Below are 23,087 nucleotides of genomic sequence, written 5' to 3' on the forward strand. Positions count from 1 at the left end.
CCCGATCCCCCGCCCCACACACCCAGAAACTGACCCCCGCCCCCACACACCAGTGAGCAGAGGTGTCAGAACGTCAAATCTGTAAAATATTTGTGTGTATCTCCCCCTCTCTGTCTCTGTCTCTCTGTCTCTCTCTCTCTCTCTCTCTGTCTCTCTCTCTCTCTGTCTCTCTCTCTCTCTGTCTCTCTCTCTCTGTGTCTCTCTCTCTCTCTCTGTCTCTCTCTGTCTCTCTGTCTCCCTCCCCCTCACTCTCTGTCTCTCCTCTCTCCCCTCACAGGGTGGTCTTTGGCCCTGAGCTTGTGATGCTGGACCCTGACGAGCAGTTCACCATCATCAGCCTGTCCGGTGACAAACCCAAACGACCCGGTGTGGTGAAAGCCATCTGTCTGCTGCTGGGCCCCGACTTCTGTACCGACATCATCGTCATCGAGACGGCCGATCACGCTCGCCTGCAGCTACAGCTCTCCTACAACTGGTGAGGGGCCGGGGGGTGGGGGGTTGGGGGGGGAGGGAGGGGGGAGGGGGGGAAGAGGAGGAGGGGGGGAGAGAGGGGGTGGGGAGGGAGGTGAGGAGGGGGGGAGGGGAGGGGGGGAGAGAGGGGGAGGGGAGGGGGAGGGGGAGAGGGAGGGAGAGAGAGGGAGGGAGGGAGGGGGGGAGGGAGGGAGGGAAGGGGGGAAGGAGGGAGGGGGGAGGGGGGGAGGGAGGGGGTGGGGTGGAGGAGGGAGGGAGGGGGTGGGGTGGAGGAGGGAGGGGGGGAGGGGAGGGAGGGAGTGGGGGGGAGGAGGGAGGGGGGAGGAGGGAGGGAGGGAAGGAGGGAGTGGGGGGGAGGAGGGAGGGAGGGAAGGAGGGAGTGGGGGGGAGGAGGGAGGGGGGAGGAGGGAGGAGGGAGGAGGGGAGGGGGGGAGAGAGGGGGAGGGAGGGGGGGAGGGGAGGGGGGGAGAGAGGGGGAGGGGGGAGGGAGAGAGAGGGAGGGAGGGGGGGAGGGAGGGAGGGAAGGGGGGAAGGAGGGAGGGAAGGAGGGAGGGGGTAGGAGGGAGGGGGGGAGGGAGGGGGTGGGGTGGAGGAGGGAGGGAGGGGGTGGGGAGGGAGGGAGTGGGGGGGAGGAGGGAGGGGGGAGGAGGGAGGGAGGGAAGGAGGGAGTGGGGGGGAGGAGGGAGGGAGGGAAGGAGGGAGTGGGGGGGAGGAGGGAGGGGGTTAGGAGGGAGGGGGGGAGGAGGGAGTGGGGGGGAGGAGGGAGGGGGGGAGGCGGGAGGGAGGGAAGGAGGGAGGGGGGAGGAGGGAGGGAGGGAAGGAGGGAGTGGGGGGGAGGGGGGAGGAGGGAGGGAGGGAAGGAGGGAGTGGGGGGGAGGAGGGAGGGGGTGGGGGGGAGGGGGGAGGAGGGAGGGGGTGGGGGGGGAGGGGGAGGAGGGAGGGGGTGGGGGGGAGGAGGGAGGGGGTGGGGGGGAGGAGGGAGGGGGAGGAGGGAGGGGGTGGGGGGAGGAGGGAGGGGGTGGGGGGAGGAGGGAGGGGGTGGGGGGAGGAGGGGGGGAGGAGGGAGGGAGGGAAGGAGGGGGTGGGGGGGAGGAGGGAGGGGGCGGGGGGAGGAGGGGTGGGCGGGCGGGAGAGGGCGGAGAGGGGGGAGGGGGCGGGGGGGAGAGAGGCAGGGGGCGGTGGGGTAGCGGTGGGAGGGGGCGGGGGGTAGAGTGGCGGGTGGAGGGGGCTGGCGGGGGAGAGTGGCGGGTGGAGGGGGCTGGGGGGAGAGGAGGCGGGAGGGGGTGGCGGGGGGAGAGTGGCGGGGGGGGAGAGGCGGGAGGGGGTGGCGGGGGGTGGGGCGGGGGGTAGAGGGGCGGGGGGGAGAGGGGAGGGGGAGGAGGGAGGGGGGGAGGGGGGGGGAGGGAGGGGGGGGAGGGAGGGGGGGAGGGAGGGGGGGAAGGAGGGAGGGGGGGGTAGGAGGGGGGGTAGGAGGGAAGGAGGGAGGGGGGGGTAGGAGGGAGGGGGGGGAAGGAGGGAGGAGGGAGGGGGTGGGGTGGAGGAGGGAGGGGGGGAGGAGGGAGGGGAGTGGGGGAGGAGGGAGGGGGGGAGGAGGGAGGGAGGGAAGGAGGGAGGGGGTGGGGGGGAGGAGGGAGGGAAGGAGGGGGGGAGGAGGCAGGGAAGGAGGGGGGGAGGAGGGAGGGGGTGGGGGGGAGGAGGGGGTGGGCGGGCGGAGAGGGGGGGAGGGGGCGGGGGGGAGAGAGGCAGGGGGCGGTGGGGTAGCGGTGGGAGGGGGCGGGGGGTAGAGTGGCGGGTGGAGGGGGCTGGCGGGGGAGAGTGGCGGGTGGAGGGGGCTGGGGGGGAGAGGAGGCGGGAGGGGGTGGCGGGGGGAGAGTGGCGGGGGGAGAGTGGCGGGGGGAGAGGCGGGAGGGGGTGGCGGGAGGGGGTGGCGGGGGGAAAGTGGCGGGGGGGTGGGGCGGGGGGTAGAGGGGCGGGGGGGAGAGGGGAGGGGGCGGGGGGAGAGGAGGGAGGGGGCTGGGGGGAGAGGCGGGAGGGGGAGGGGGAGATGCGGGAGGCGGTTGCGGGGGAGAGGCGGGAGGTGGGCCGGGAGGGGGCTGGAGGGGGAGATGCGGGAGAGGCGGGGGGTTGGGGGGGAGAGGCAGGCGGGGTGGGGCGGAGAGGCGGGAGGGGGCTGGGGGGAGAGGCGGGAGGGGGGCTGGTGGGAGAGGCGGGCGGGAGGGGGGGAGGGGGGAGAGGCGGGAGGGGGCTGGGGGAGAGGCGGGGGGTTGGGGGGGAGAGGCGGGGTGGGGGGGAGGGGGGAGAGGCGGGAGCGGGAGGGGGCGGGGGGGAGAGGCGGGAGGGGGAGGGGGGAGAGGCGGGAGGGGGCTGGGGGGAGAGGCGGGAGGGCGAGGGGGGAGAGGCAGGGGAGGGGGAGGGGGGAGAGGCGGGAGGGAGAGGCGGGTGGGAGAGGCGGGGGGGAGAGGCGGGAGGGGGGCGGGGGGGGGGAGAGGAGGGGGGAGGGGGCGAGGGGGGAGGGGGCGGGGGGGGGGAGAGGAGGGGGGAGGGGGCGAGGGGGGGGGGGGAGAGGAGGGGGGAGAGGAGGGGGGAGGGGGCGGGGGGGAGAGGCGGGAGGAGGGAGAGGCGGGAGGGGGGAGAGGCGGGAGGGGGCGGGGGGGGAGAGGCGGGAGGGGGCTGGGGGGAGAGGCGGGGGGTGGAGGGGGAGGGGCGGCGGGGAGAGGCCGGAGGTGGGCGGGGGGAGAGGTGGGCGGGGGGAGAGGCGGGGGGGGGGGGGAGAGGCGGGAGGGGGCGGGGGGAGAGGTGGGAGGGGGAGAGGCGGGAGGGGGCTGGGGGGAGAGGCGGGGGGTGGAGGGGGAGGGGCGGCGGGGAGAGTGGCGGGGGGGAGAGGCGGGAGGTGGGCGGGGGGGAGAGGCCGGAGGTGGGCGGGGGGAGAGGTGGGGTGGGGGGGGAGAGGCGGGAGGGGGCGGGGGGAGAGGCGGGAGGGGGGCGAGGCTTGAGGTGAGGATGGGAGAGGGCTGTGTTTCAGGAGGGGAAGCAGAGGGAGGAGAGCCTGACCTTGTGACCCTGTGGCCTTGTGACCCTGTGACCCTGACCCTGTGACCTTTACCCGTGCGTTGATCTTTCAGGCACTTTGAGGTGGCGGATCGCACTGACCCGACCGAGGCCGCCAAGGTCTTCAGCGTGCTGGACTTTGTCGGAGACGCCTGCAAGGCCGTCGCTTCACGGATCCGCGGAGCGGTCGCCCTCGGTCCAGTTCGATGACTTTCACAAGGTAACAGCCTATACACTGCCTTCAAACCTCGTCCCGAAGAGCCTCACCGGAGAGTAAACCAGACAAAATCCAACCCCGAGCCACATCAGGAGATATTAGGACAGGTGACCAAAAGCTGGGTCAAAGGCGGAGCGAGAGGCGGAGAGGTTTAGGGAGGGAATTCCAGAGCTCGGGACCCAGGCGGCTGAAGGCAGGGCCGCCAATGGTGGAGCGATGGAAATCGGGGGGATGCTCGAGAATTGGAGGAACGCAGATATCTGGGAGGGTTGGAATCCAGGAGGACAGTGTGATTGAGTACTTGGAGAAATTTGAGCTGATTAGAGAGAGCCAACATTGCTTTACAAGTTACAATGTACAGCACAGAAAGAGGCCATTCGGCCCAACTGGTCCCTGCCGGTGTTTCTGCTCCACACGAGCCTCCTCCCGCCCCTCTTCATCTCACCCTATCACCATATCCTTCTCTCCCTTTCTCCCTCGTGTGTTTATCCAGCTTCCCCTTAAACACATCCCTACTATTCGCTTCAACCACTCCCGGTGGTAGCGAGTTCCACATTCTCACCACTCTCTGGGGAAAGAAGTTTCTCCTGAATTCCCTATAGGATTTATCAGTGACTATCTTATATTGATGGCCCCTAGTTCTGGTCTGTCCCACAAGTAGAAACATCTTCTCTACCTCGACCCTATCGAAACCCTTTCATAATCTTACAGACCTCGATCAGGTCACCCCTCAGCCTTCTCTTTTCTAGAGAAAAGAGCCCCAGCCTGTTCAATCTTTCCTGATCGGTGTAACCTCTCAGTTCAGCTATCATCCTTGTCAATCTTCTCTGCACCCTCTCCAGAGGCTCTCTATCCTTTTTTATAATATGGTGACCAGAACTGTGCACAGTGCTCCAAGTGTGGTCTAACCAGACCGGAACTGTGCACAGTGCTCCCAGTGTGGTCTAACCAGGCCAGAACTGTACACAGTGCTCCAAGTGTGGTCTAACCAGACCAGAACTGTGCACAGTGCTCCAAGTGTGGTCTAACCAGACCAGAACTGTACACAGTGCTCCAAGTGTGGTCTAACCAGACCAGAACTGTGCACAGTGCTCCAAGTGTAGTCTAACCAGACCAGAACTGTGCACAGTGCTCCAAGTGTGGTCCAACCAGACCGGAACTGTGCACAGTGCTCCCAGTGTGGTCTAACCAGACCGGAACTGTGCACAGTGCTCCAAGTGTGGTCCAACCAGACCAGAACAGTGCACAGTGCTCCAAGTGTGGTCTAACTAGACCAGAACTGTGCACAGTGCTCCAAGTGTGGTCTAACCAGACCGGAACTGTGCACAGTGCTCCAAGTGTGGTCTAACCAGACCAGAACTGTACACAGTGCTCCAAGTATGGTCTAACCAGACCAGAACTGTGCACAGTGCTCCAAGTGTGGTCTAACCAGACCAGAACTGTGCACGGTGCTCCAAGTACCACATAAGAGGTTAGTGTGCAAAATTAAAGCACATGGGATTGGGGGTAATATACAGGCATGGATTGAAAATTGGTTAACAGACAGGAAACGGAGAGTAGGAATAAATGGGCCTTTTTCGGGGTGGCAGGTGGTGACTAGTGGGGTACCGCAGGGATCAGTGCTCGGGCCCCAGCTGTTCACAATATATATCAATGATTTGGATGAGGGAACTAAATGTAATATTTCCAAGTTTGCTGACGACACAAAACTAGGTGGGATTGTGAGTTGTGAGGAGGATGCAAAGAGGCTTCAAGGCGATTTGGACAAGTTGAGTGAGTGGGCAAATACATGGCAGATGCAGTATAATGTGGATAAATGTGAAGTTATCCACTTCGGTAGGAAAAACAGTAAGGCAGAGTATTATTTAAATGGTGATAGATTGGGAAATGTTGATGTACAAAGGGACCTGGGTGTCCTTGTACACCAGTCACTGAAAGCAAACATGCAGGTGCAGCAAGCAGTTAGGAAGGCAAAGGGCAAAGAGAAATTTCTTCACTTTAGAGGGTGGTGAACCTGTGGAATTCTCGACCACAGAAGACTATGGAGGCCAAGTCACTGAATATATTTAAGAAGGAGATAGATAGATTTCTAGACACAAAGGGCATCAAGGGGTGTGGGGAGAGAGCGGGAATATGGTATTGAGATGGAGGATCAGCCATGATCATATTGAATGGCTACTCCTGCTCCTATTTCTAAGTGTGGTCTAACCAGACCAGAACTGTGCACAGTTCTGGTCCAGGGAACTATAGACCAGTCAGCTTAGCATCGGTGGTAGGAAAAATAATGGAATCCCTACTGAAGGAGAAAAGAGAAGAACATCTAGAAACCAAAAATATAATAATGAATAGTCAGCATGGATTTCAAAGGGGAAAGTCTTGCTTGACCAACCTTATTGAATTTTTTGAAGGGGCAACAGAGAGAGTAGACAAGGGTAATGTAGTAGATGTAATTTATCTAGATTTTCAAAAGGCCTTTGATAAGGTACCCCATAATAGACTGATGAACAAGGTCAGAGAATGCGGAGTCAGGGGACAAGTAGCAGAATGGATTGCTGGCTGGCTTCAGGACAGAAAGCAGAGAGTAAAGGGTATCTATTCACAGTGGCAGAAGGTGGGTAGTGATGTTCCACAAGGATCAGTGCTGGGACCACTGTTGTTCACAATTTATATTAACGATTTAGACTTTGGAATCAAAAACACAATTTCCAAATTTGGGGGGATAGTCAATACCGAGGAGGACTGCAACAATTACAGGAGGACAATAATAAACTTGCAGAATGGGAATATAATTGGCAAATGAAGTTCAACACAGATAAATGTGAGGTATTGGGGCAGAACTTGGTGTCGGGGGCTTGCCGCGCGTGCAAGCCCCCGATCTGCACTCACCCTGCGCGCTGACATCTGAAGCCCGGGCCTGCTTGCATTTCCTGTCACAGGCCCGGTTCAGATGTCAGCGCGCAGTGCTTACCTGATCCAGCGGCGTAGTTAGTGCGATGTGCCGGCTGGGATCAGGTGAGCACTGTACAACCAATCAGGGGAGGGGAAGGTTCATTCATGAGTTTGAGAGTAAGAACTGTCAAACTCATGAAAACTACGGGGGCCCAAAACACTATTTAAACTTTAAATAAAAATTTAAAAAACATCCCAATCATTAAATTAAGTATAAATAAGTTTTAAAAAAATAATTTAAACTTTTTTTTTTTGAAAAAAGTAATTTTTTAATAAAAAGGGTCTAAAACTAAACTTACCTTATTGTAGATTCTTTAAAATAATAAACCTGTGGGGAAAAAAAAATTCTAAATTACACTAAAACACCACTTACCTGTAAAAATAAATACTTACGTGTGCTTTTTACAAGCGTAAAGACCGGAGGCCTTTACACATGCGCAAATCCCCCAAAACAGAGGAAATCCAAGACGCACGCGCTGCCCCCTACAGCGCACGCGATAGCCTCTTCACCTCTTGGGTTAGAGGAGAGGAAATGCCGGTTTTCAGCGCATGCGCTGTGCATGCTGAAAACTGGCATTTCCTCCGGCCAGACGCGCGAGTACCCCTTCCGTACTCACGCGTTTGGGGAGGAATTACTGGCCCATTACATTTTGGTAGGAAGAATAGGGAGGTCACTTATTACTTGGAAGGTGCGAGTCTAGGTGGGGTAGAGGAACAAAGGGCGGGGAGAGGGGGACGGAGAGGGTGGGAGGATTCAGGAAAGAGTCAATTTATAGGCAGCGAGAGACATGTCAAGGCTCTAGCGCAGAGTAGAGTTTTGGGTGAAAATAAGCAGAGTGGGTCAGGAAGGGACAGAGAGAGTAACAAAGGTATCAGTGACTAAGGTGACATCAGGGGAAAAATAGAAATAAGTCAAAGCTAAAGGCACTATATCTGAATGCGCGAAGCATTCGCAACAAAATAGATGAATTGATAGCACAGATAGAAATGAGCAGATTTGATCGAATAGCCATAACACAGATGTGGTTGCAATGTGGCCAAGGTTGGGAACTAAATATTTCAGGATACTTAACTTGTAGAAGGGTTTAGGCAAAATGGAAAAGGAGGAGGGGTAGCCCTGATAACAAAGGATGGGATAAAGACAGTAGAGGGAAAGGATCTTAGCTCTGAAAATCAAGAAGTAGAATCAGTTTGAGTGGAGCTAAGAAACAGCAAGGGGCAGAAAACATTGGTGGGAGTTGTTTATAGGCCCCCAAACAATAGTTGTAATGTAGGGCAGAGTATAAATCAGGAAATTAGAGGTGCATGTAACAACGGTGATACAGTGATCACGGGGGACTTTAATCTACATATAGACTGGGCAAACCAAATTTGCAGTAATAGTGTGGAGGACGAATTCATGGAATGTATACAAGATAGTTTTCTAGATCAGTATGTTGAGGAACCAACTTGGGAACAGGCTATTTTAGATCTACTATTATGCAATGAGAAAGGGTTAATTAATAACCTTGTAGTAAAGGGGCCCTTGGGGAAGAGTGACCATAATATGATAGAATTTTATATTCAGTTTAAAAGTGATTTAGTTAAATTCGAAACTGTCTTAAATCTAAACAAAGCAAACTATGTAGGTATGAGGGGTGAGTTGGCTAAGGTAGATTGGGAAACTACATTAAAAGGTATGATGGTAGACAAGTAATGGCCAGCATTTAGAATTAATACATAATAATTCACAACAAATACACATTGCTTTAAGGCACAAAAACCCCACAGGAAAAGTGTTCAAACTGTGTCCAACAAGAGAAGTTAACGATAGTATTAGATCAAAGGATGAGGCTTATAATGTTGCCAAAAATAGTAAGCCTGAGGATTGGGAGGATTTTAGAATTCAGCAAAGGAGGACCAAGAAATTGATAAAGAGAGAGAAAATAGGATTAGAGAGTAAACTAATGAGAGACGTCAAAACAGACCATAAAAGCTTCTATAGGAATGTAAAAAGGAAAAGATTAGCGAAAGTAAATGTGGGTCCCTTACAGGCTGAGACAAGAGAAATTATAATGGGGAATAAGGAAATGGCAGAGGAATTAAACAAATACTTTGTGTCTGTCTTCCTGGAAATAGCGGAGAACCAAGGGCCTAGTGAGAATGAGGAACTGAAAGAAATTAGTATTAGTAAAAAAAAAAAAAATAGGACTGGAGAAATGAATGGGACTGAAAGCAGATAAATCCCCTGGACCTGATGGCCTACATCCCAGGGTTTTGAAAGAGTTGGCTATAGAGATAGTGGATACATTGGTTGTCATTTTCCAAAATTCCATAGATTCTGGAATGGTTCCCACGGATTGGAAGGTAGCAAATGTAACCCCACTATTTAAGAAAGGAGGAAGAGAGAAAACAGGGAACTACAGACCAGTTAGTCTGACATCAGTAGCAGGGAAAATGCTAGAATCTATTATTAAGGACGTGGTAACAGGGCACTTAGAAAATAATAATAGGACTGAGCAGAGTAAACATGGATTTATGAAAGGGAAATCGTGTTTGACAAATCTGTGAGAGTTTTTTGAGGTTGTAACTAGCAGGGTAGATAAGGGGGAACCAGTGGATGTGGTGTATTTGGATTTTCAGAAGACATTCGATAAGGTGCCACACAAGAGGTTATTAAACAAAATTAGGGCTCATGGGATTGGGGGTAATATACTAGCATGGATCGAGGATTGGTTAACGGACAGAAAACAGAGAGTGGGAATAAACGGGTCATTTTCGGGTTGGCAGGCTGTAACTAGTGGGGTACCGCAAGGATCAGTGCTTGGGCCTCAGCTATTCACAATCTACATCAATGATTTGGATGAGGGGACCAAATGTAATATATCCAAGTTTGCTGATGATACAAAGCTGGGTGGGAATGTAAGTTGTGAGGAGGATGTAAGGAGGCTTCAAGGGGATATAGACAGGCTAAGTGAGTGGGCAAGAACATGGCAAATGGAATATAATGTGGAGAAATGTGAAGTTATCCACTTTGGTAGGAAAACTAGAAAAGCAGAGTATTTTTTAAATGGTGAGAGATTGGGAAATGTTGGTGTTCAGAGATACCTGGGTGTCCTTGTACACGAACCACTGAAAGTTAACATGCAGGCACAGCAAGCAATTAGGAAAGCAAATGGTGTGTTGGCCTTTATTACAAGAGGATTTGAGTATAAGAGTAAAGGTGTCTTACTGCAATTTAGTGGAATTTAACCCTGAAAAGTGTGAGGTGATGCATTTTGGGAGGACTAACAAGGCAAGGGAATACACAATGAATGGTAGGACCCTAGGAAGGACAGAGGATCAGAGGGACCTTGGTGTGCATGTACATAGATCCCTGAAGGCAGCAGGACAGGTAGATAAGGTGGTTAAGAAGACATATGGGATACTTGCCTTCATTAGCCGAGGCATAGAATATAAGAGCAGGGAGGTTATGATGGAGCTGTACAAAACACTAGTTAGGCCACAGCTGGAATACTGTGTGCAGTTCTGGTCACCACACTATAGGAAGGATGTGATTGCATTGGAGAGGGTGCAGAGGAGATTCACCAGGATGTTACCTGGGCTGGAGAGCTTCAGCTATGAAGAGAGACTGGACAGGCTGGGGTTGTTTTCCTTAGAGCAGAGAAGGCTGAGGGGGGACCTGATTGAGGTGTACAAAATTATGAGGGGCATAGATAGGGTAGATCGAAAGGAACTTTTCCCCTTAGTAGAGGGGCCAATAACAAGGGGGCATAGATTCAAGGTAAGGGGCAGGAGGTTTAGAGGGGATTTGAGGAAGAACTTTTTCACCCAGAGGGTGGTTGGAATCTGGAACTCACTGCCTGAAAGGGTGGTAGAGGCAGGAACCCTCAACATTCAAGAAGCATTTAGATGAGCACTTGAAATGCCACAGCATACAAGGCTACGGACCAAGTGCTGGAAAATGGGATTTGAATAGACAGGGCTTGATGGCCGGCGCGGACTCGATGGGCCGAAGGGCCCCTTTCTGTGCTGTATAACTCTATGACCTAGAAATTCGGTATAGCCTCGTTTGGGGCGATAGTCCTGGCGATGCGCAAAGTTTAGCGCCAGGCGCAATGTAGCGCCACCTAGCGCGATATTGGGTTGCAGCGCCACTAAAGGAGATTGCGGTGCTAAATCAGGCGTTGCACGCTACTCTTAAGGCGCGAACCCGGCGGCGCAACCCAATTTTGCGGCGGCGGGGCGCAGCGAGGGTGCTGTCAATAATCACTTTCCCTGAGACACACTGGCGCCGGCCAGCTCTTAAAGGGGCAGGTCAATTGGCATCACCAGACACACTCACTGCCTTGTAGGCCTTCAAAGCAGTGGGAGCCTACCTGTGGCGCACCAGCCTAGCAAGACATGGAAAGGGTGAGGCAGAGGGTGGAATGCCTCACTGATGGGGCATTGGATGCTTTGGATGGCACAGTGAAATCAAGGCCAAGGAAGATGGTCGGAATGTGATTTATGTTTTGGACAGTCTCCCGGGTGTGAGAGTCAGTTATGTGTCAGTGTATTAGCTTTGCTTTCTGTTGCCATAGCTTTCTCATGCCTGCTATTTACATGCATCTTGCCCTTCACAGGCTTGGAGGTATCAGACCGGTTCCATTCCTGTTCTTGGAATGGCAGCAAGCATTCCGTGAGAGGGGCCTAGAAGCTACTTCTGATCAGCCTCTGACGCGCAGCCTGAGAAGAGCCGCTCGCGTAGAAGTTCAGGCCAGCAGCCATCTTCTCAGCCGCCGACAGACATGTCCTGCACCTTATCTGAGGCTGCAGACCTGGCTGAAGCAGCTGGCACAGCTCAGTCACCACCTCCTTTCTAAATCGCAGCCTTCTGACACACTGCTCCTCCGGCATGTTCATGTAGGAAAACTGCTGTCGGATAACCCTGCCAGCGTAAGGTCTGCTGTGGCGACGTCTGTTGGCCCTCCTCCGTCTGGCCATGCCCGCCCCCCTCTCCCAGCATCTCAGTGCCCTTTCCAGATGATTCAGCAGCAGGACGTTCCCCTCCAATGCAGCCCCCATAATAAGTGCCCACAGGAAGGTTCCCCATTGTCAAGGCTCACCAACAGCAAGGTGATGGTCAGAAGGCTGAAGATCGTCTGCCTGCGCTGGCTCAGTGGTCAAATGGCTCTCAGTGTGCAGCTCAGCAACTCTTTGTAGCTCTCGAGGAAGTTGTGCTCCAAAAATGGCTGCCGCTTTTAAACCACACCAGTCCCCTTTAAATAACGCTCCTCCAGCCCGAGAGCGACTTGGTAAGGTTCCAGGTAAGCTGTCACTATTAGCGCCAGGCGCTATGGATGGGGGCGCCACTGAATTTCCAGTCCGGGGCGCCCAAAAGGCGTTGCACACTCAAATGACATCATAATCAGCCTGCGCCCATGAGCGGGCACTAAGATTTAGCGCCGGCGCTAAATGCATGCTCAATATGGGGCGACTTGCGCCCGCCCGGAAATTGGCTAACACCCCACTTCTCGACCTCTTTAGGCGTTAATCGGTGGCGCTAACAACCGAATTTCTCCCCCTATGACTCTAATTATATCTGGAGTATTGTGTAATACAAACAGAAAATGCTGGAAATACTCAGCAGGTCAGGCAGCATCTGTGGAGAGAGAAACAGAGTTAATGTTTCAGGTCGATGACCCTTCGTCAGAACTGGAACAAGTTGGAGATGGAACAGGTTTTTTAGCAAGTGTCGGGACAGGGAGAGGGGGGGAAGGGGTGGAAAGAACAAAAGGGAAGGTCTGTGATTGGATGGAAGGCAGGAGAGATTAAGAGACGGAAGGGATGGTGGTGCAAGGCAAAAGGAGATGGTAATGGGACAAGTTAAGAAACAAAAGTTGGCTCTGGATGAAGTGTAAATGGCAATGGCTGAATGATTGACAGCTGCCATGTGAGAGAGAGGAAAAAAAAAATAATGGAAAGAAATATGATAGGGGCCGAGGTTATGATCTGAAATTGTTGAACTCAATGTTGAGTCCGGAAGGCTGTAAAGTGCCCAATCGAAAGATGAGGTGCTGTTCCTCGAGCTTACGCTGAGCTTCCGTGGAACAATGCAAGAGGCCGAGGACGGTGAGGTCCGAGTGTGAATGGAGCGGTGAATTAAAGTGACAGGCCACCGGAAGCTCGGGGTCACCCTTACGGACTGAACGGAGGTGTTCCGCAAAGCGGTCACCCAATCTGCGTTTGGTCTCCCCAATGTAGAGGAGACCACATCGTGAGCAGCGAATACAGTATACTAGATTGCAAGAAGTACAAGTAAATCGCTGTTTCACCTGGAAGGGGTGTTTGGGGCCCTGGACAGTGGGAAGGGGGGAGGTATAGGGGCAGGTGTTGCATCTCCTGCGCTTGCATGGGAAGGTGCCGGGCGAAGGGGAAGGGGTGCTGGGGGTGATAGAGGAGTGGACTAGGGTGTCGTGGAGGGAGCGGTCCCTACGGAATGCTGAAAGGGGAGGGGAGGGGAAGATGTGTTTGGTGGTGGGATCACGTTGGAGGTGGCGGAAATGGCGGAGGATCATCAGTTGAATGTGGAGGCTGGTGGGGTGAAAGGTGAGGACAAGGGGAACCCTATCGTGGTTCCGGGAGGGAGGGGAAGGGGTGAGGGCAGAAGTGCGGGAGATAGAATGGACACGGTCAAGGGCCGTGTCAACCACGGTAGAGGGGAATCCTCGGCTGAGGAAAAAGGAAGACATGTCGGAAGCACTGGTATGGAAGGTGGCATCATCAGAACAGATACGGCGGAGACGGAGAAACTGGGAGAATGGAATAGAGTCCTTACAGGAAGCGGGGTGGGAGGAAGTGTAGTCCAGGTAGCTGTGGGAGTCAGTGGGCTTGTAGTGAATGTTTATCAATAACCTATCCCCAGAGATGGAGACGGAGAAGCCGAGGAAGGGAAGGGAAGAGTCGGAGATGGACCATGTGAAGGTGAGGGAAGGGTGGAAATTGGAAGCAAAGTGAATGAACTTATCTCGTTCAGGGCGAGAGCAGGAAACGGCACCGATACAGTCATCGATGTACCGGAAAAAGAGGTGAGGGAGGGGACCTGAGTAGGACTGGAACAAAGAATGTTCCACATATCCCACGAAAAGGCAGGCATAGCTAGGACCCATGCGGGTTCCCATAGCAACACCTTTGATTTGGGGGAAGTGAGTGGAGTCAAAGGAGAAGTTGTTCAATGTGAGAACAAGTTCAGCCAGGCGGAGGAGGGTGGTGGTGGATGGGGACTGGTTGGGCCTCTGTTCAAGGAAGAAGCGGAGCGCCCTCAGGCCATTCTGGTGGGGGATGGAGGTGTAGAGGGATTGGACGTCCATGGTGAAAAGGAGAAATGGAGTATTGTGTACAGCTTTGGTCTCCTTACCTAAGGAACAATATACCTGCCATAGAGGGAGTGCAGCGAAGGTTCACCAGACTGGCTCTCGCTCGCTCTCTCTCTGTACTGACCGTTCTCTCTCTCTCTCCCGTGTGATGTAGAACTCCGCCCGGATTATCCGATCGGCTGTGTTTGGATTTGATGCCAATATGAAGGTTCGAGACTCCTTCAAGTTCCTGCAGAACAACCTGTGCATCACCAGCGTGGACATCCAGTCGGTGGAGCCCGTTGACCAGCGCACGCGAGACGCGCTGCAGAAGAGCGTCCAACTCGCCATCGAGATCACCACCAACTCGCAGGAGGCGGCTGCCAGGTCCGGGGGGGTCCGGGGTGGGGTGGGGGGGGTAGCGAGGTGGGGGGATAGGGTCACACTGCCCACTACTCTCTCTCCCGGCTCTCCCGTCCCCACCACCCGCTCTCCCGTCCCCCCCCCCGGGCGAGCCGGGGCCAATTCTCACCGGTTTCTGGTTATTTTCCAGACATGAGGCAGAACGTTTAGAGCAAGAGGCCAAAGGTCGTCTGGAGCGGCAGCGAATCGCGGACCAGGCCGAGGCTGAGAGGGCGAGGAAGGAGCTACTTGAACTGGAGGCGCTCAGGTAGGTGCCCGAGCCCTTGACCCCATCACCTGACCCCGGACCCCCATCATCCGACCCCGGACCCCCATCATCCGACCCCGGTCACCCATCATCCGACCCCCGGCCCCCATCATCCGACCCCCGTCACCCGGCCCCCGTCGCCCGACCCCCGGACCCAGTCACCCGACACCACCCCCCCCCCCCCCCCCCCCCCGTCACCCAACGCCCCCCCGTCCGTCACACAGGCCCCCCGTCACCCCGAGCCCCGTGGCCCCCCGTCACCCGGGCCCCCCGACCCCCGTCACACGACCCCCATCACCTGATGAAGGTTCTGCATTTCCCGTTAACGGCCTCCTTCCGTGTAATGTTTCCCGGTTTGCTGATGGTACAGAGCCTGAGGTATCACAAGGATCAGTGTTGGGGCCTCAGCTATTTACAATCTATATTAATGGCCCAGATGAAGGGACCGAGTGTCATGTATCCAAGTTTGCTGATGATACAAAGCTAGGTGGGACAGTAAGCTGTGAGGAGAACACAAAGTCTGCAAAGGGATATAGATAGACTGAGTGAGTGGGCAGTAAGGTGGCAGATGGAGTGTAATGTGGGGAAATGTGAGGTTATTCACTTTGGTAGGAAGAATAGAAAAACAGAATATTTTATAAATGGTGAGAAACTTTGAAATGTTGGTGTTCAGAGAGATTTGGGTGTCCTCGTACAAGAAACACAGAAAGATAGCATGCAGGTACAGCAAGCAATAAGGAAGGCAAATGGCATGTTGGCCTTTATTGTAAGGGGGTTGGAGTATAAGAGTAAGGAAGTCTTGCTCCAATTGTACAGGGCCTTGGTGAGACCACACCTGGAGTACTGTGCACAGTTCTGGTCTCCTTATCTAAGGAAGGATATACTTGCCTTGGAGGCGGTGCAACGAAGGTTCACTCGATTGATTCCTGGGATGAGAGGGCTGTCCTATGAGGAGAGATTGTGTGGAATGGGCCGATACACTCTGGAGTTTAGAAGAATGAGAGGGGATCTCATTGAAACATACAAGGTTCTGAGGGGGATTGACAGGGTAGATGCTGAGAGGTTGTTTCCCCTGGCTGGAGAGTCTAGAACCAGGGGTCACAGTCTCAGGATAAGGGGCCGGCCATTTAGGACTGAGATGAGGAGGAATTTCTTCACTCAGAGGGCGGTGAATCTTTGGAATTCTCTGCCCCAGAGGGCTGTGGAGACTCAGTCGTTGAGTCTATTCAAGGCTGAGATCGAGAGATTTTTGGACTCGAGGGGAATCGAGGGACATGGAGATCGGGCGGGAAAGTGGAGTTGAGGTCGATGATCAGCCATGATCTTATTGAATGGCGGAGCAGGCTCGAGGGGCCGAATGGCCGACTCCTAATTCTTGTGTTCTTGTGTTCCCCGTTCCAGCACCGCTGTGGAAAGCACAGGAGCGGCGAAGGCCGAGGCCCAATCGAAGGCAGAAGCCGCAAAGATCGAGGGAGAGGGAGCAGTTTTACAGGCAACGCTTAAAGCTCAGGCCCTGGAGATCGAGACCGTAAGTCACCCAGCTCCTCCTCCTCTCCTCCTCTCCTCCTTCCCACCCCTCTCTCCCCCTCTCCTCTCCTCCCCCCGCCCCTCCCCCCGCCCCTCCCCCCGCCCCCTCTACCCCACCCCGGCCCCTCTTTCCCCCCCCACCCCGGCCCCTCTTTCCCCCCCTCTCGCCCTGCCCCCCTCTCGCCCTGCCCCCCTCTCACCCTGCCCCCCTCTTGCCCTGCCCCCCCCTCGCCCTGCCCCCCTCGCCCTCCCTCTCCGCCCTCTATAACGGAGACTCCTCTGTGATCAGTCCCATGTGTCAATCCTGAATCATTGCAGCACAAGCGAGGGCGGGAATCGAAAGTGAAAAATTAATGGCAGCTTCCAGGATCCATTTCATTGATAATTAAAGCTCTCGCTCTGTCTCTGTCTCGCTCTGTCTCTGTCTCGCTCTGTCTCTGTCTCTGTCTCGCTCTGTCTCTGTCTCTGTCTCGCTCTGTCTCTGTCTCGCTCTGTCTCTGTCTCGCTCTGTCTCTGTCTCGCTCTGTCTCTGTCTCGCTCTGTCTCTGTCTCGCTCTGTCTCTGTCTCGCTCTGTCTCTGTCTCGCTCTGTCTCTGTCTCGCTCTGTCTCTGTCTCGCTCTGTCTCTGTCTCGCTCTGTCTCTGTCTCGCTCTGTCTCTGTCTCGCTCTGTCTCTGTCTCGCTCTGTCTCTGTCTCGCTCTGTCTCTGTCTCGCTCTGTCTCTGTCTCGCTCTGTCTCTGTCTCGCTCTGTCTCTGTCTCGCTCTGTCTCTGTCTCGCTCTGTCTCTGTCTCGCTCTGTCTCTGTCTCGCTCTGTCTCTGTCTCGCTCTGTCTCTGTCTCGCTCTGTCTCTGTCTCGCTCTGTCTCTGTCTCGCTCTGTCTCTGTCTCGCTCTGTCTCTGTCTCGCTCTGTCTCTGTCTCGCTCTGTCTCTGTCTCGCTCTGTCTCTGTCTCGCTCTGTCTCTGTCTCGCTCTGTCTCTGTCTCGCTCTGTCTCTGTCTCGCTCTGTCTCTGTCTCGCTCTGTCTCTGTCTCGCTCTGTCTCTGTCTCGCTCTGTCTCTGTCTCGCTCTGTCTCTGTCTCGCTCTGTCTCTGTCTCGCTCTGTCTCGCTCTGTCTCTGTCTCGCTCTGTCTCTGTCTCGCTCTGTCTCTGTCTCGCTCTGTCTCTGTCTCGCTCTGTCTCTGTCTCGCTCTGTCTCTGTCTCGCTCTGTCTCTGTCTCGCTCTGTCTCTGTCTCGCTCTGTCTCTGTCTCGCTCTGTCTCTGTCTCGCTCTGTCTCTGTCTCGCTCTGTCTCGCTCTGTCTCGCTCTGTCTCGCTCTGTCTCGCTCTGTCTCGCTCTGTCTCGCTCTGTCTCGCTCTGTCTCGCTCTGTCTCGCTCTGTCTCTGTCTCGCTCTGTCTCTGTCTCGCTCTGTCTCTGTCTCGCTCTGTCTCTGTCTCGCTCTGTCTCTGTCTCGCTCTGTCTCTGTCTCGCTCTGTCTCTGTCTCGCTCTGTCTCTGTCTCGCTCTGTCTCTGTCTCGCTCTGTCTCTGTCTCGCTCTGTCTCTGTCTCGCTCTGTCTCTGTCTCGCTCTGTCTCTGTCTCGCTCTGTCTCTGTCTCGCTCTGTCTCTGTCTCGCTCTGTCTCTGTCTCGCTCTGTCTCTGTCTCGCTCTGTCTCTGTCTCGCTCTGTCTCTGTCTCGCTCTGTCTCTGTCTCGCTCTGTCTCTGTCTCGCTCTGTCTCTGTCTCGCTCTGTCTCTGTCTCGCTCTGTCTCTGTCTCGCTCTGTCTCTGTCTCGCTCTGTCTCTGTCTCGCTCTGTCTCTGTCTCGCTCTGTCTCTGTCTCGCTCTGTCTCTGTCTCGCTCTGTCTCTGTCTCGCTCTGTCTCTGTCTCGCTCTGTCTCTGTCTCGCTCTGTCTCTGTCTCGCTCTGTCTCTGTCTCGCTCTGTCTCTGTCTCGCTCTGTCTCTGTCTCGCTCTGTCTCTGTCTCGCTCTGTCTCTGTCTCGCTCTGTCTCTGTCTCGCTCTGTCTCTGTCTCGCTCTGTCTCTGTCTCGCTCTGTCTCTGTCTCGCTCTGTCTCTGTCTCGCTCTGTCTCTGTCTCGCTCTGTCTCTGTCTCGCTCTGTCTCTGTCTCGCTCTGTCTCTGTCTCGCTCTGTCTCTGTCTCGCTCTGTCTCTGTCTCGCTCTGTCTCTGTCTCGCTCTGTCTCTGTCTCGCTCTGTCTCTGTCTCGCTCTGTCTCTGTCTCGCTCTGTCTCTGTCTCGCTCTGTCTCTGTCTCGCTCTGTCTCTGTCTCGCTCTGTCTCTGTCTCGCTCTGTCTCTGTCTCGCTCTGTCTCTGTCTCGCTCTGTCTCTGTCTCGCTCTGTCTCTGTCTCGCTCTGTCTCTGTCTCGCTCTGTCTCTGTCTCGCTCTGTCTCTGTCTCGCTCTGTCTCTGTCTCGCTCTGTCTCTGTCTCGCTCTGTCTCTGTCTCGCTCTGTCTCTGTCTCGCTCTGTCTCTGTCTCGCTCTGTCTCTCTCTCGCTCTGTCTCTCTCTCGCTCTGTCTCTCTCTCGCTCTGTCTCTCTCTCGCTCTGTCTCTCTCTCGCTCTGTCTCTCTCTCGCTCTGTCTCTCTCTCGCTCTGTCTCTCTCTCGCTCTGTCTCTCTCTCGCTCTGTCTCTCTCTCGCTCTGTCTCTCTCTCGCTCTGTCTCTCTCTCGCTCTGTCTCTCTCTGTCTCGCTCTGTCTCTCTCTGTCTCGCTCTGTCTCTCTCTGTCTCGCTCTGTCTCTCTCTGTCTCGCTCTGTCTCTGTCTCGCTCTGTCTCTGTCTCGCTCTGTCTCTGTCTCGCTCTGTCTCTGTCTCGCTCTGTCTCTGTCTCGCTCTGTCTCTGTCTCGCTCTGTCTCTGTCTCGCTCTGTCTCTGTCTCGCTCTGTCTCTGTCTCGCTCTGTCTCTGTCTCGCTCTGTCTCTGTCTCGCTCTGTCTCTGTCTCGCTCTGTCTCTGTCTCGCTCTGTCTCTGTCTCGCTCTGTCTCTGTCTCGCTCTGTCTCTGTCTCGCTCTGTCTCTGTCTCGCTCTGTCTCTGTCTCGCTCTGTCTCTGTCTCGCTCTGTCTCTGTCTCGCTCTGTCTCTGTCTCGCTCTGTCTCTGTCTCGCTCGCTCGCTCTCTGTCTCGCTCTGTCTCTGTCTCTCTCCAGGATGCTGAGCTCCAGAGGTTGACCAAGGCCAGACAGCAGGAGTTGAAGTATGTTGAGGAGCAGAACAAGCTGGAGGTTCAGAAGTCGGCCCAGCTCGCCCAGCTCGAAGCCAAGAAGTTCCAGGAGATGGTGCAGGCCATTGGAGCGGACACCATCAAAGAGATCGCCGTGTGCGGTCCTGAGCTTCAGGTACTGACCGTAGCCCCACACCCCCCTGCCGGTTCGGTTCCTGGTGTGGTCTGCTCGGGGCTCTGTGTGGGCCAGTTCGGTTCCAGGTGTGGTCTAACCAGGGCTCGGTGTGTGGGCCGGTTCGGTTCCAGGTGTGGTCTAACCAGGGCTCGGTGTGTGGGCCGGTTCGGTTCCAGGTGTGGTCTAACCAGGGCTCGGTGTGTGGGCCGGTTCGGTTCCAGGTGTGGTCTAACCAGGGCTCGGTGTGTGGGCCGGTTCGGTTCCAGGTGTGGTCTAACCAGGGCTCGGTGTGTGGGCCGGTTCGGTTCCTGGTGTGGTCTAACCAGGGCTCGGTGTGTGGGCCGGTTCGGTTCCAGGTGTGGTCTAACCAGGGCTCGGTGTGTGGGCCGGTTCGGTTCCTGGTGTGATCTAACCAGGGCTCGGTGTGTGGGCCGGTTCGGTTCCAGGTGTGGTCTAACCAGGGCTCGGTGTGTGGGCCGGTTCGGTTCCTGGTGTGATCTAACCAGGGCTCGGTGTGTGGGCCGGATCAGTTCCAGGTGTGGTCTAACCAGGGCTCGGTGTGTGGGCCAGTTCAGTTCCTGGTGTGGTCTAAGATCGGGAGAAGGGTAAGTGCAACGAGACCTGGGTGTCCTTGTGCACCAGTCGCTGAAGGTAAGCATGCAGGTGCAGCAGGCGGTTAAGAAGGCAAATGGTCTGTTGGCCTTCATAGCGAGAGGATTCGAGTACAGGAGCAAGAATGTCTTGCTGCAGTTGTACAAGGCCTTGGTGAGACCACACCTTGAGTATTGTGTGCAGTTTTGGTCACCTTATCTGAGGAAGGATGTTCTTGCCATGGAGGGAGTGCAGCGAAGATTCACCAGACTGATACCTGGGATGGCAGGAATGACGTATGAGGAGAGATTGGGCCGATTGTGCTTGTATTCACTAGAGTTTAGAAGAATGAGAGGGGATCTCATTGAAACGTATAAAATTCTAACAGGATTTTGCACATTCTCCCCGTGTTTGCGTGGGTTTCCTCCGGGTGCTCCGGTTTCCTCCCACAGTCCAAAGATGTGCAGGTTAGGTTGATTGGCTATGATAAATTGACCCTTAGTGTTAGGGGGATTAAATACGTGGGGTTACGGGGATAGGGTGGGATATGTGTTGGTGTAGGGGTTACGGGGATATGTGTCGGTGCAGGCTCGATGGGCCGAAATGGCCTCTATCTGCACTGTGGGGTTTCTGTGATTCTGCGACAAGACAGACTAGATGCAGGAAGGATGTTCCCGATGGCGGGGAGTCCAGAACCAGGGGTCACAGTCTAAGGATAAGGGGTAAGCCATTTAGGACAGAAATGAGGAGGAATTTCTTCACCCAGAGAGTGGTGAACCTGTGGAATTCTCTAACACAGAAGGCAGTGGAGGCCAATTCATTAAATATATTCAAGAAGGAGTTGGATATATTTCTTAAGGCTAAAGGATCAAGGGATATGGGGAGAAGGCAGGGACAGGGTACTGAATTTGGATGATCAGCCATGATCTCATTGAATGGCGGAGCAGGCTCGAAGGGCCGAATGGCCTACTCCTGCTCCTATCTTCTATGTTTCTATGTGTGGGCCGGTTCGGTTCCAGGTGCGGTGTAACCAGGGCTCGGTGTGGTCCAGCTTGGTTTAACATGTGGTGTGTTGTGTGTGTTCAGGTGAAACTGCTGCAAGGACTGGGTCTGCACTCGACGCTGATCACCGATGGATCCACTCCCATTAACCTCTTCTCCACCGCCAAGGGCCTACTGGGACTGCCGCTGGCCAGCTCCCGCCAGAAGAGCGGGAGCGAGTGAATGGGACGGACGGACGGGGAGAGAGAGAGAGAGCGAGCGTCGTACGGAGAGAGAGAAACCGAGGCCATGGTCTTTCAGGAACAGGAACGCTGCCCTTGCACTCTCGGTGGCCAGAGGGGGGCGGGGGGGCCGCAGACTGACCACCCCGATCCCGCGGCCATTAGATTTTCTTTTCCACGCGGGCGTTGCCGTGCTCACGACCCACGACCCCTCCCCCCCAGCGGCTGGAGTTTCCCAGCGGGCATATTGAGGGGTCGAAGGGTTCGCTGGTAATGTCAGGGGTCACTGGGGTTTGGGGTATAACCGTCCTCCTCCCCCCGAGCTTCTGATTATTTCTTTTGTGTTTCGCTCTCGTGTGTTTTGCTTTCCTCCGTCGATGCAGAGATTCTGTTCCTGGGAGAATCCATTAAAATAAATCTCATTACATGACCAAGAGCTGCTGTCTTCATTCTGCACCCCATCACCATCATTCTCACTCTCTGCCCTTCGCACAGGCACCGACTCTCCCCGGGATATGGGTCCCCACGGGCACTGACTCTCCCCGGGATACGGGTCCCCACGGGCACTGACTCTCCCCGGGGTACGGGTCCCCACGGGCACTGACTCTCCCCGGGGTACGGGTCCCCACGGGCACTGACTCTCCCCGGGGTATGGGTCCCCACGGGCAGCAACTCTCCCCGAGGTACGGGTCCCCACGGGCACTGACTCTCCCCGGGATACGGGTCCCCACGGGCGCTGACTCTCCCCGGGATATGGGTCCCCACGGGCACTGACTCTCCCTGGGGTACGGGTCCCCACGGGCGCCGACTCTCCCCGGGATATGGGTCCCCACGGGCACTGACTCTCCCCGGGGTACGGGTCCCCACGGGCACTGACTCTTCCCGGGGTACGGGTCCCCACGGGCACTGACTCTCCCCGGGGTACGGGTCCCCACGGGCACTGACTCTCCCCGGGGTATGGGTCCCCACGGGCAGCGACTCTTCCCGAGGTACGGGTCCCCACGGGCACCGACTCTCCCCGGGGTACGGGTCCCCACGGGCGCCGACTCTCCCGGGGATTCGGGTCCCTCGGTCGGCGACTCTCCCCGGGATATGGGTCCCCACGGGCACCGACTCTCCCCGGGGTACGGGTCCCCACGGGCACCGACTCTCCCCGGGGTACGGGTCCCCACGGGCACCAACTCTCCCCGGGGTACGGGTCCCTGCAGGCACTGACTCTCCCCGGGGTACGGGTCCCCACGGGCGCCGACTCTCCCCGGGGTACGGGTCCCCACGGGCACCGACTCTCCCCGGGGTACGGGTCCCCACGGGCACCGACTCTCCCCGGGGTACGGGTCCCCACGGGCACCGACTCTCCCCGGGGTACAGGTCCCCACGGGCGCCGACTCTCTCCGGGGTACAGGTCCCCGCGGGCACCGACTCTCCCCGGGTTAAGGGTCACCGCGGGCACTGACTCTCCCCGGGGTACGGGTCCCCACGGGCACCGACTCTCCCAGGGGTACGGGTCTCCACGGGCACCGACTCTCCCCGGGGTACGGGTCCCTGCAGGCACCGACTCTCCCCGGGGTACGGGTCCCCACGGGCACCGACTCTCCCCGGGGTACGGGTCCCTGCAGGCACCGACTCTCCCCGGGGTACGGGTCCCCACGGGCACCGACTCCCCGGGGTACGGGTCCCCACGGTACAGAGATGAGGGTTAAGGAGTCACTGCATGGGACACTGAGGGAGGGGCAGTGGGAGGGA

At 56.4% G+C, this 23,087-nt stretch overlaps 1 protein-coding gene across 1 annotated transcript; it reads left to right on the forward strand.

Annotated features, from left to right (window-relative positions):
• The first annotated feature begins 339 nt into the window (after positions 1-339).
• Positions 340-21,774, forward strand: LOC147094618 (major vault protein-like). Its single transcript, XM_085974452.1, has 7 exons — positions 340-475; positions 3,594-3,739; positions 14,177-14,388; positions 14,555-14,671; positions 16,073-16,199; positions 19,342-19,530; positions 21,208-21,774. The coding sequence occupies exons 3-7, from the start codon at positions 14,225-14,227 to the stop codon at positions 21,343-21,345; spliced, it is 735 nt and encodes a 244-aa protein (XP_085830578.1). The 5' UTR covers positions 340-475; positions 3,594-3,739; positions 14,177-14,224; the 3' UTR covers positions 21,346-21,774.
• The last annotated feature ends 1,313 nt before the right edge of the window (positions 21,775-23,087 follow it).

Source organism: Somniosus microcephalus, unplaced genomic scaffold, assembly GCF_052327205.1.
Source record: "Somniosus microcephalus isolate GS21.2 unplaced genomic scaffold, FLI_Smic_1.0 unresolved_chr1, whole genome shotgun sequence".
Lineage (NCBI taxonomy): Eukaryota > Metazoa > Chordata > Chondrichthyes > Squaliformes > Somniosidae > Somniosus > Somniosus microcephalus.

Bases quoted from the DNA above. Each gene is read 5' to 3' on its own strand.
- LOC147094618 (XM_085974452.1), top strand. From the start codon at position 14,225: ATGAAGGTTCGAGACTCCTTCAAGTTCCTGCAGAACAACCTGTGCATC. The intron at 14,389-14,554 runs GTCCGGGGGGGT...GTTATTTTCCAG, and splicing joins TCGCAGGAGGCGGCTGCCAG to ACATGAGGCAGAACGTTTAG. The intron at 16,200-19,341 runs GTAAGTCACCCA...GTCTCTCTCCAG, and splicing joins AGGCCCTGGAGATCGAGACC to GATGCTGAGCTCCAGAGGTT.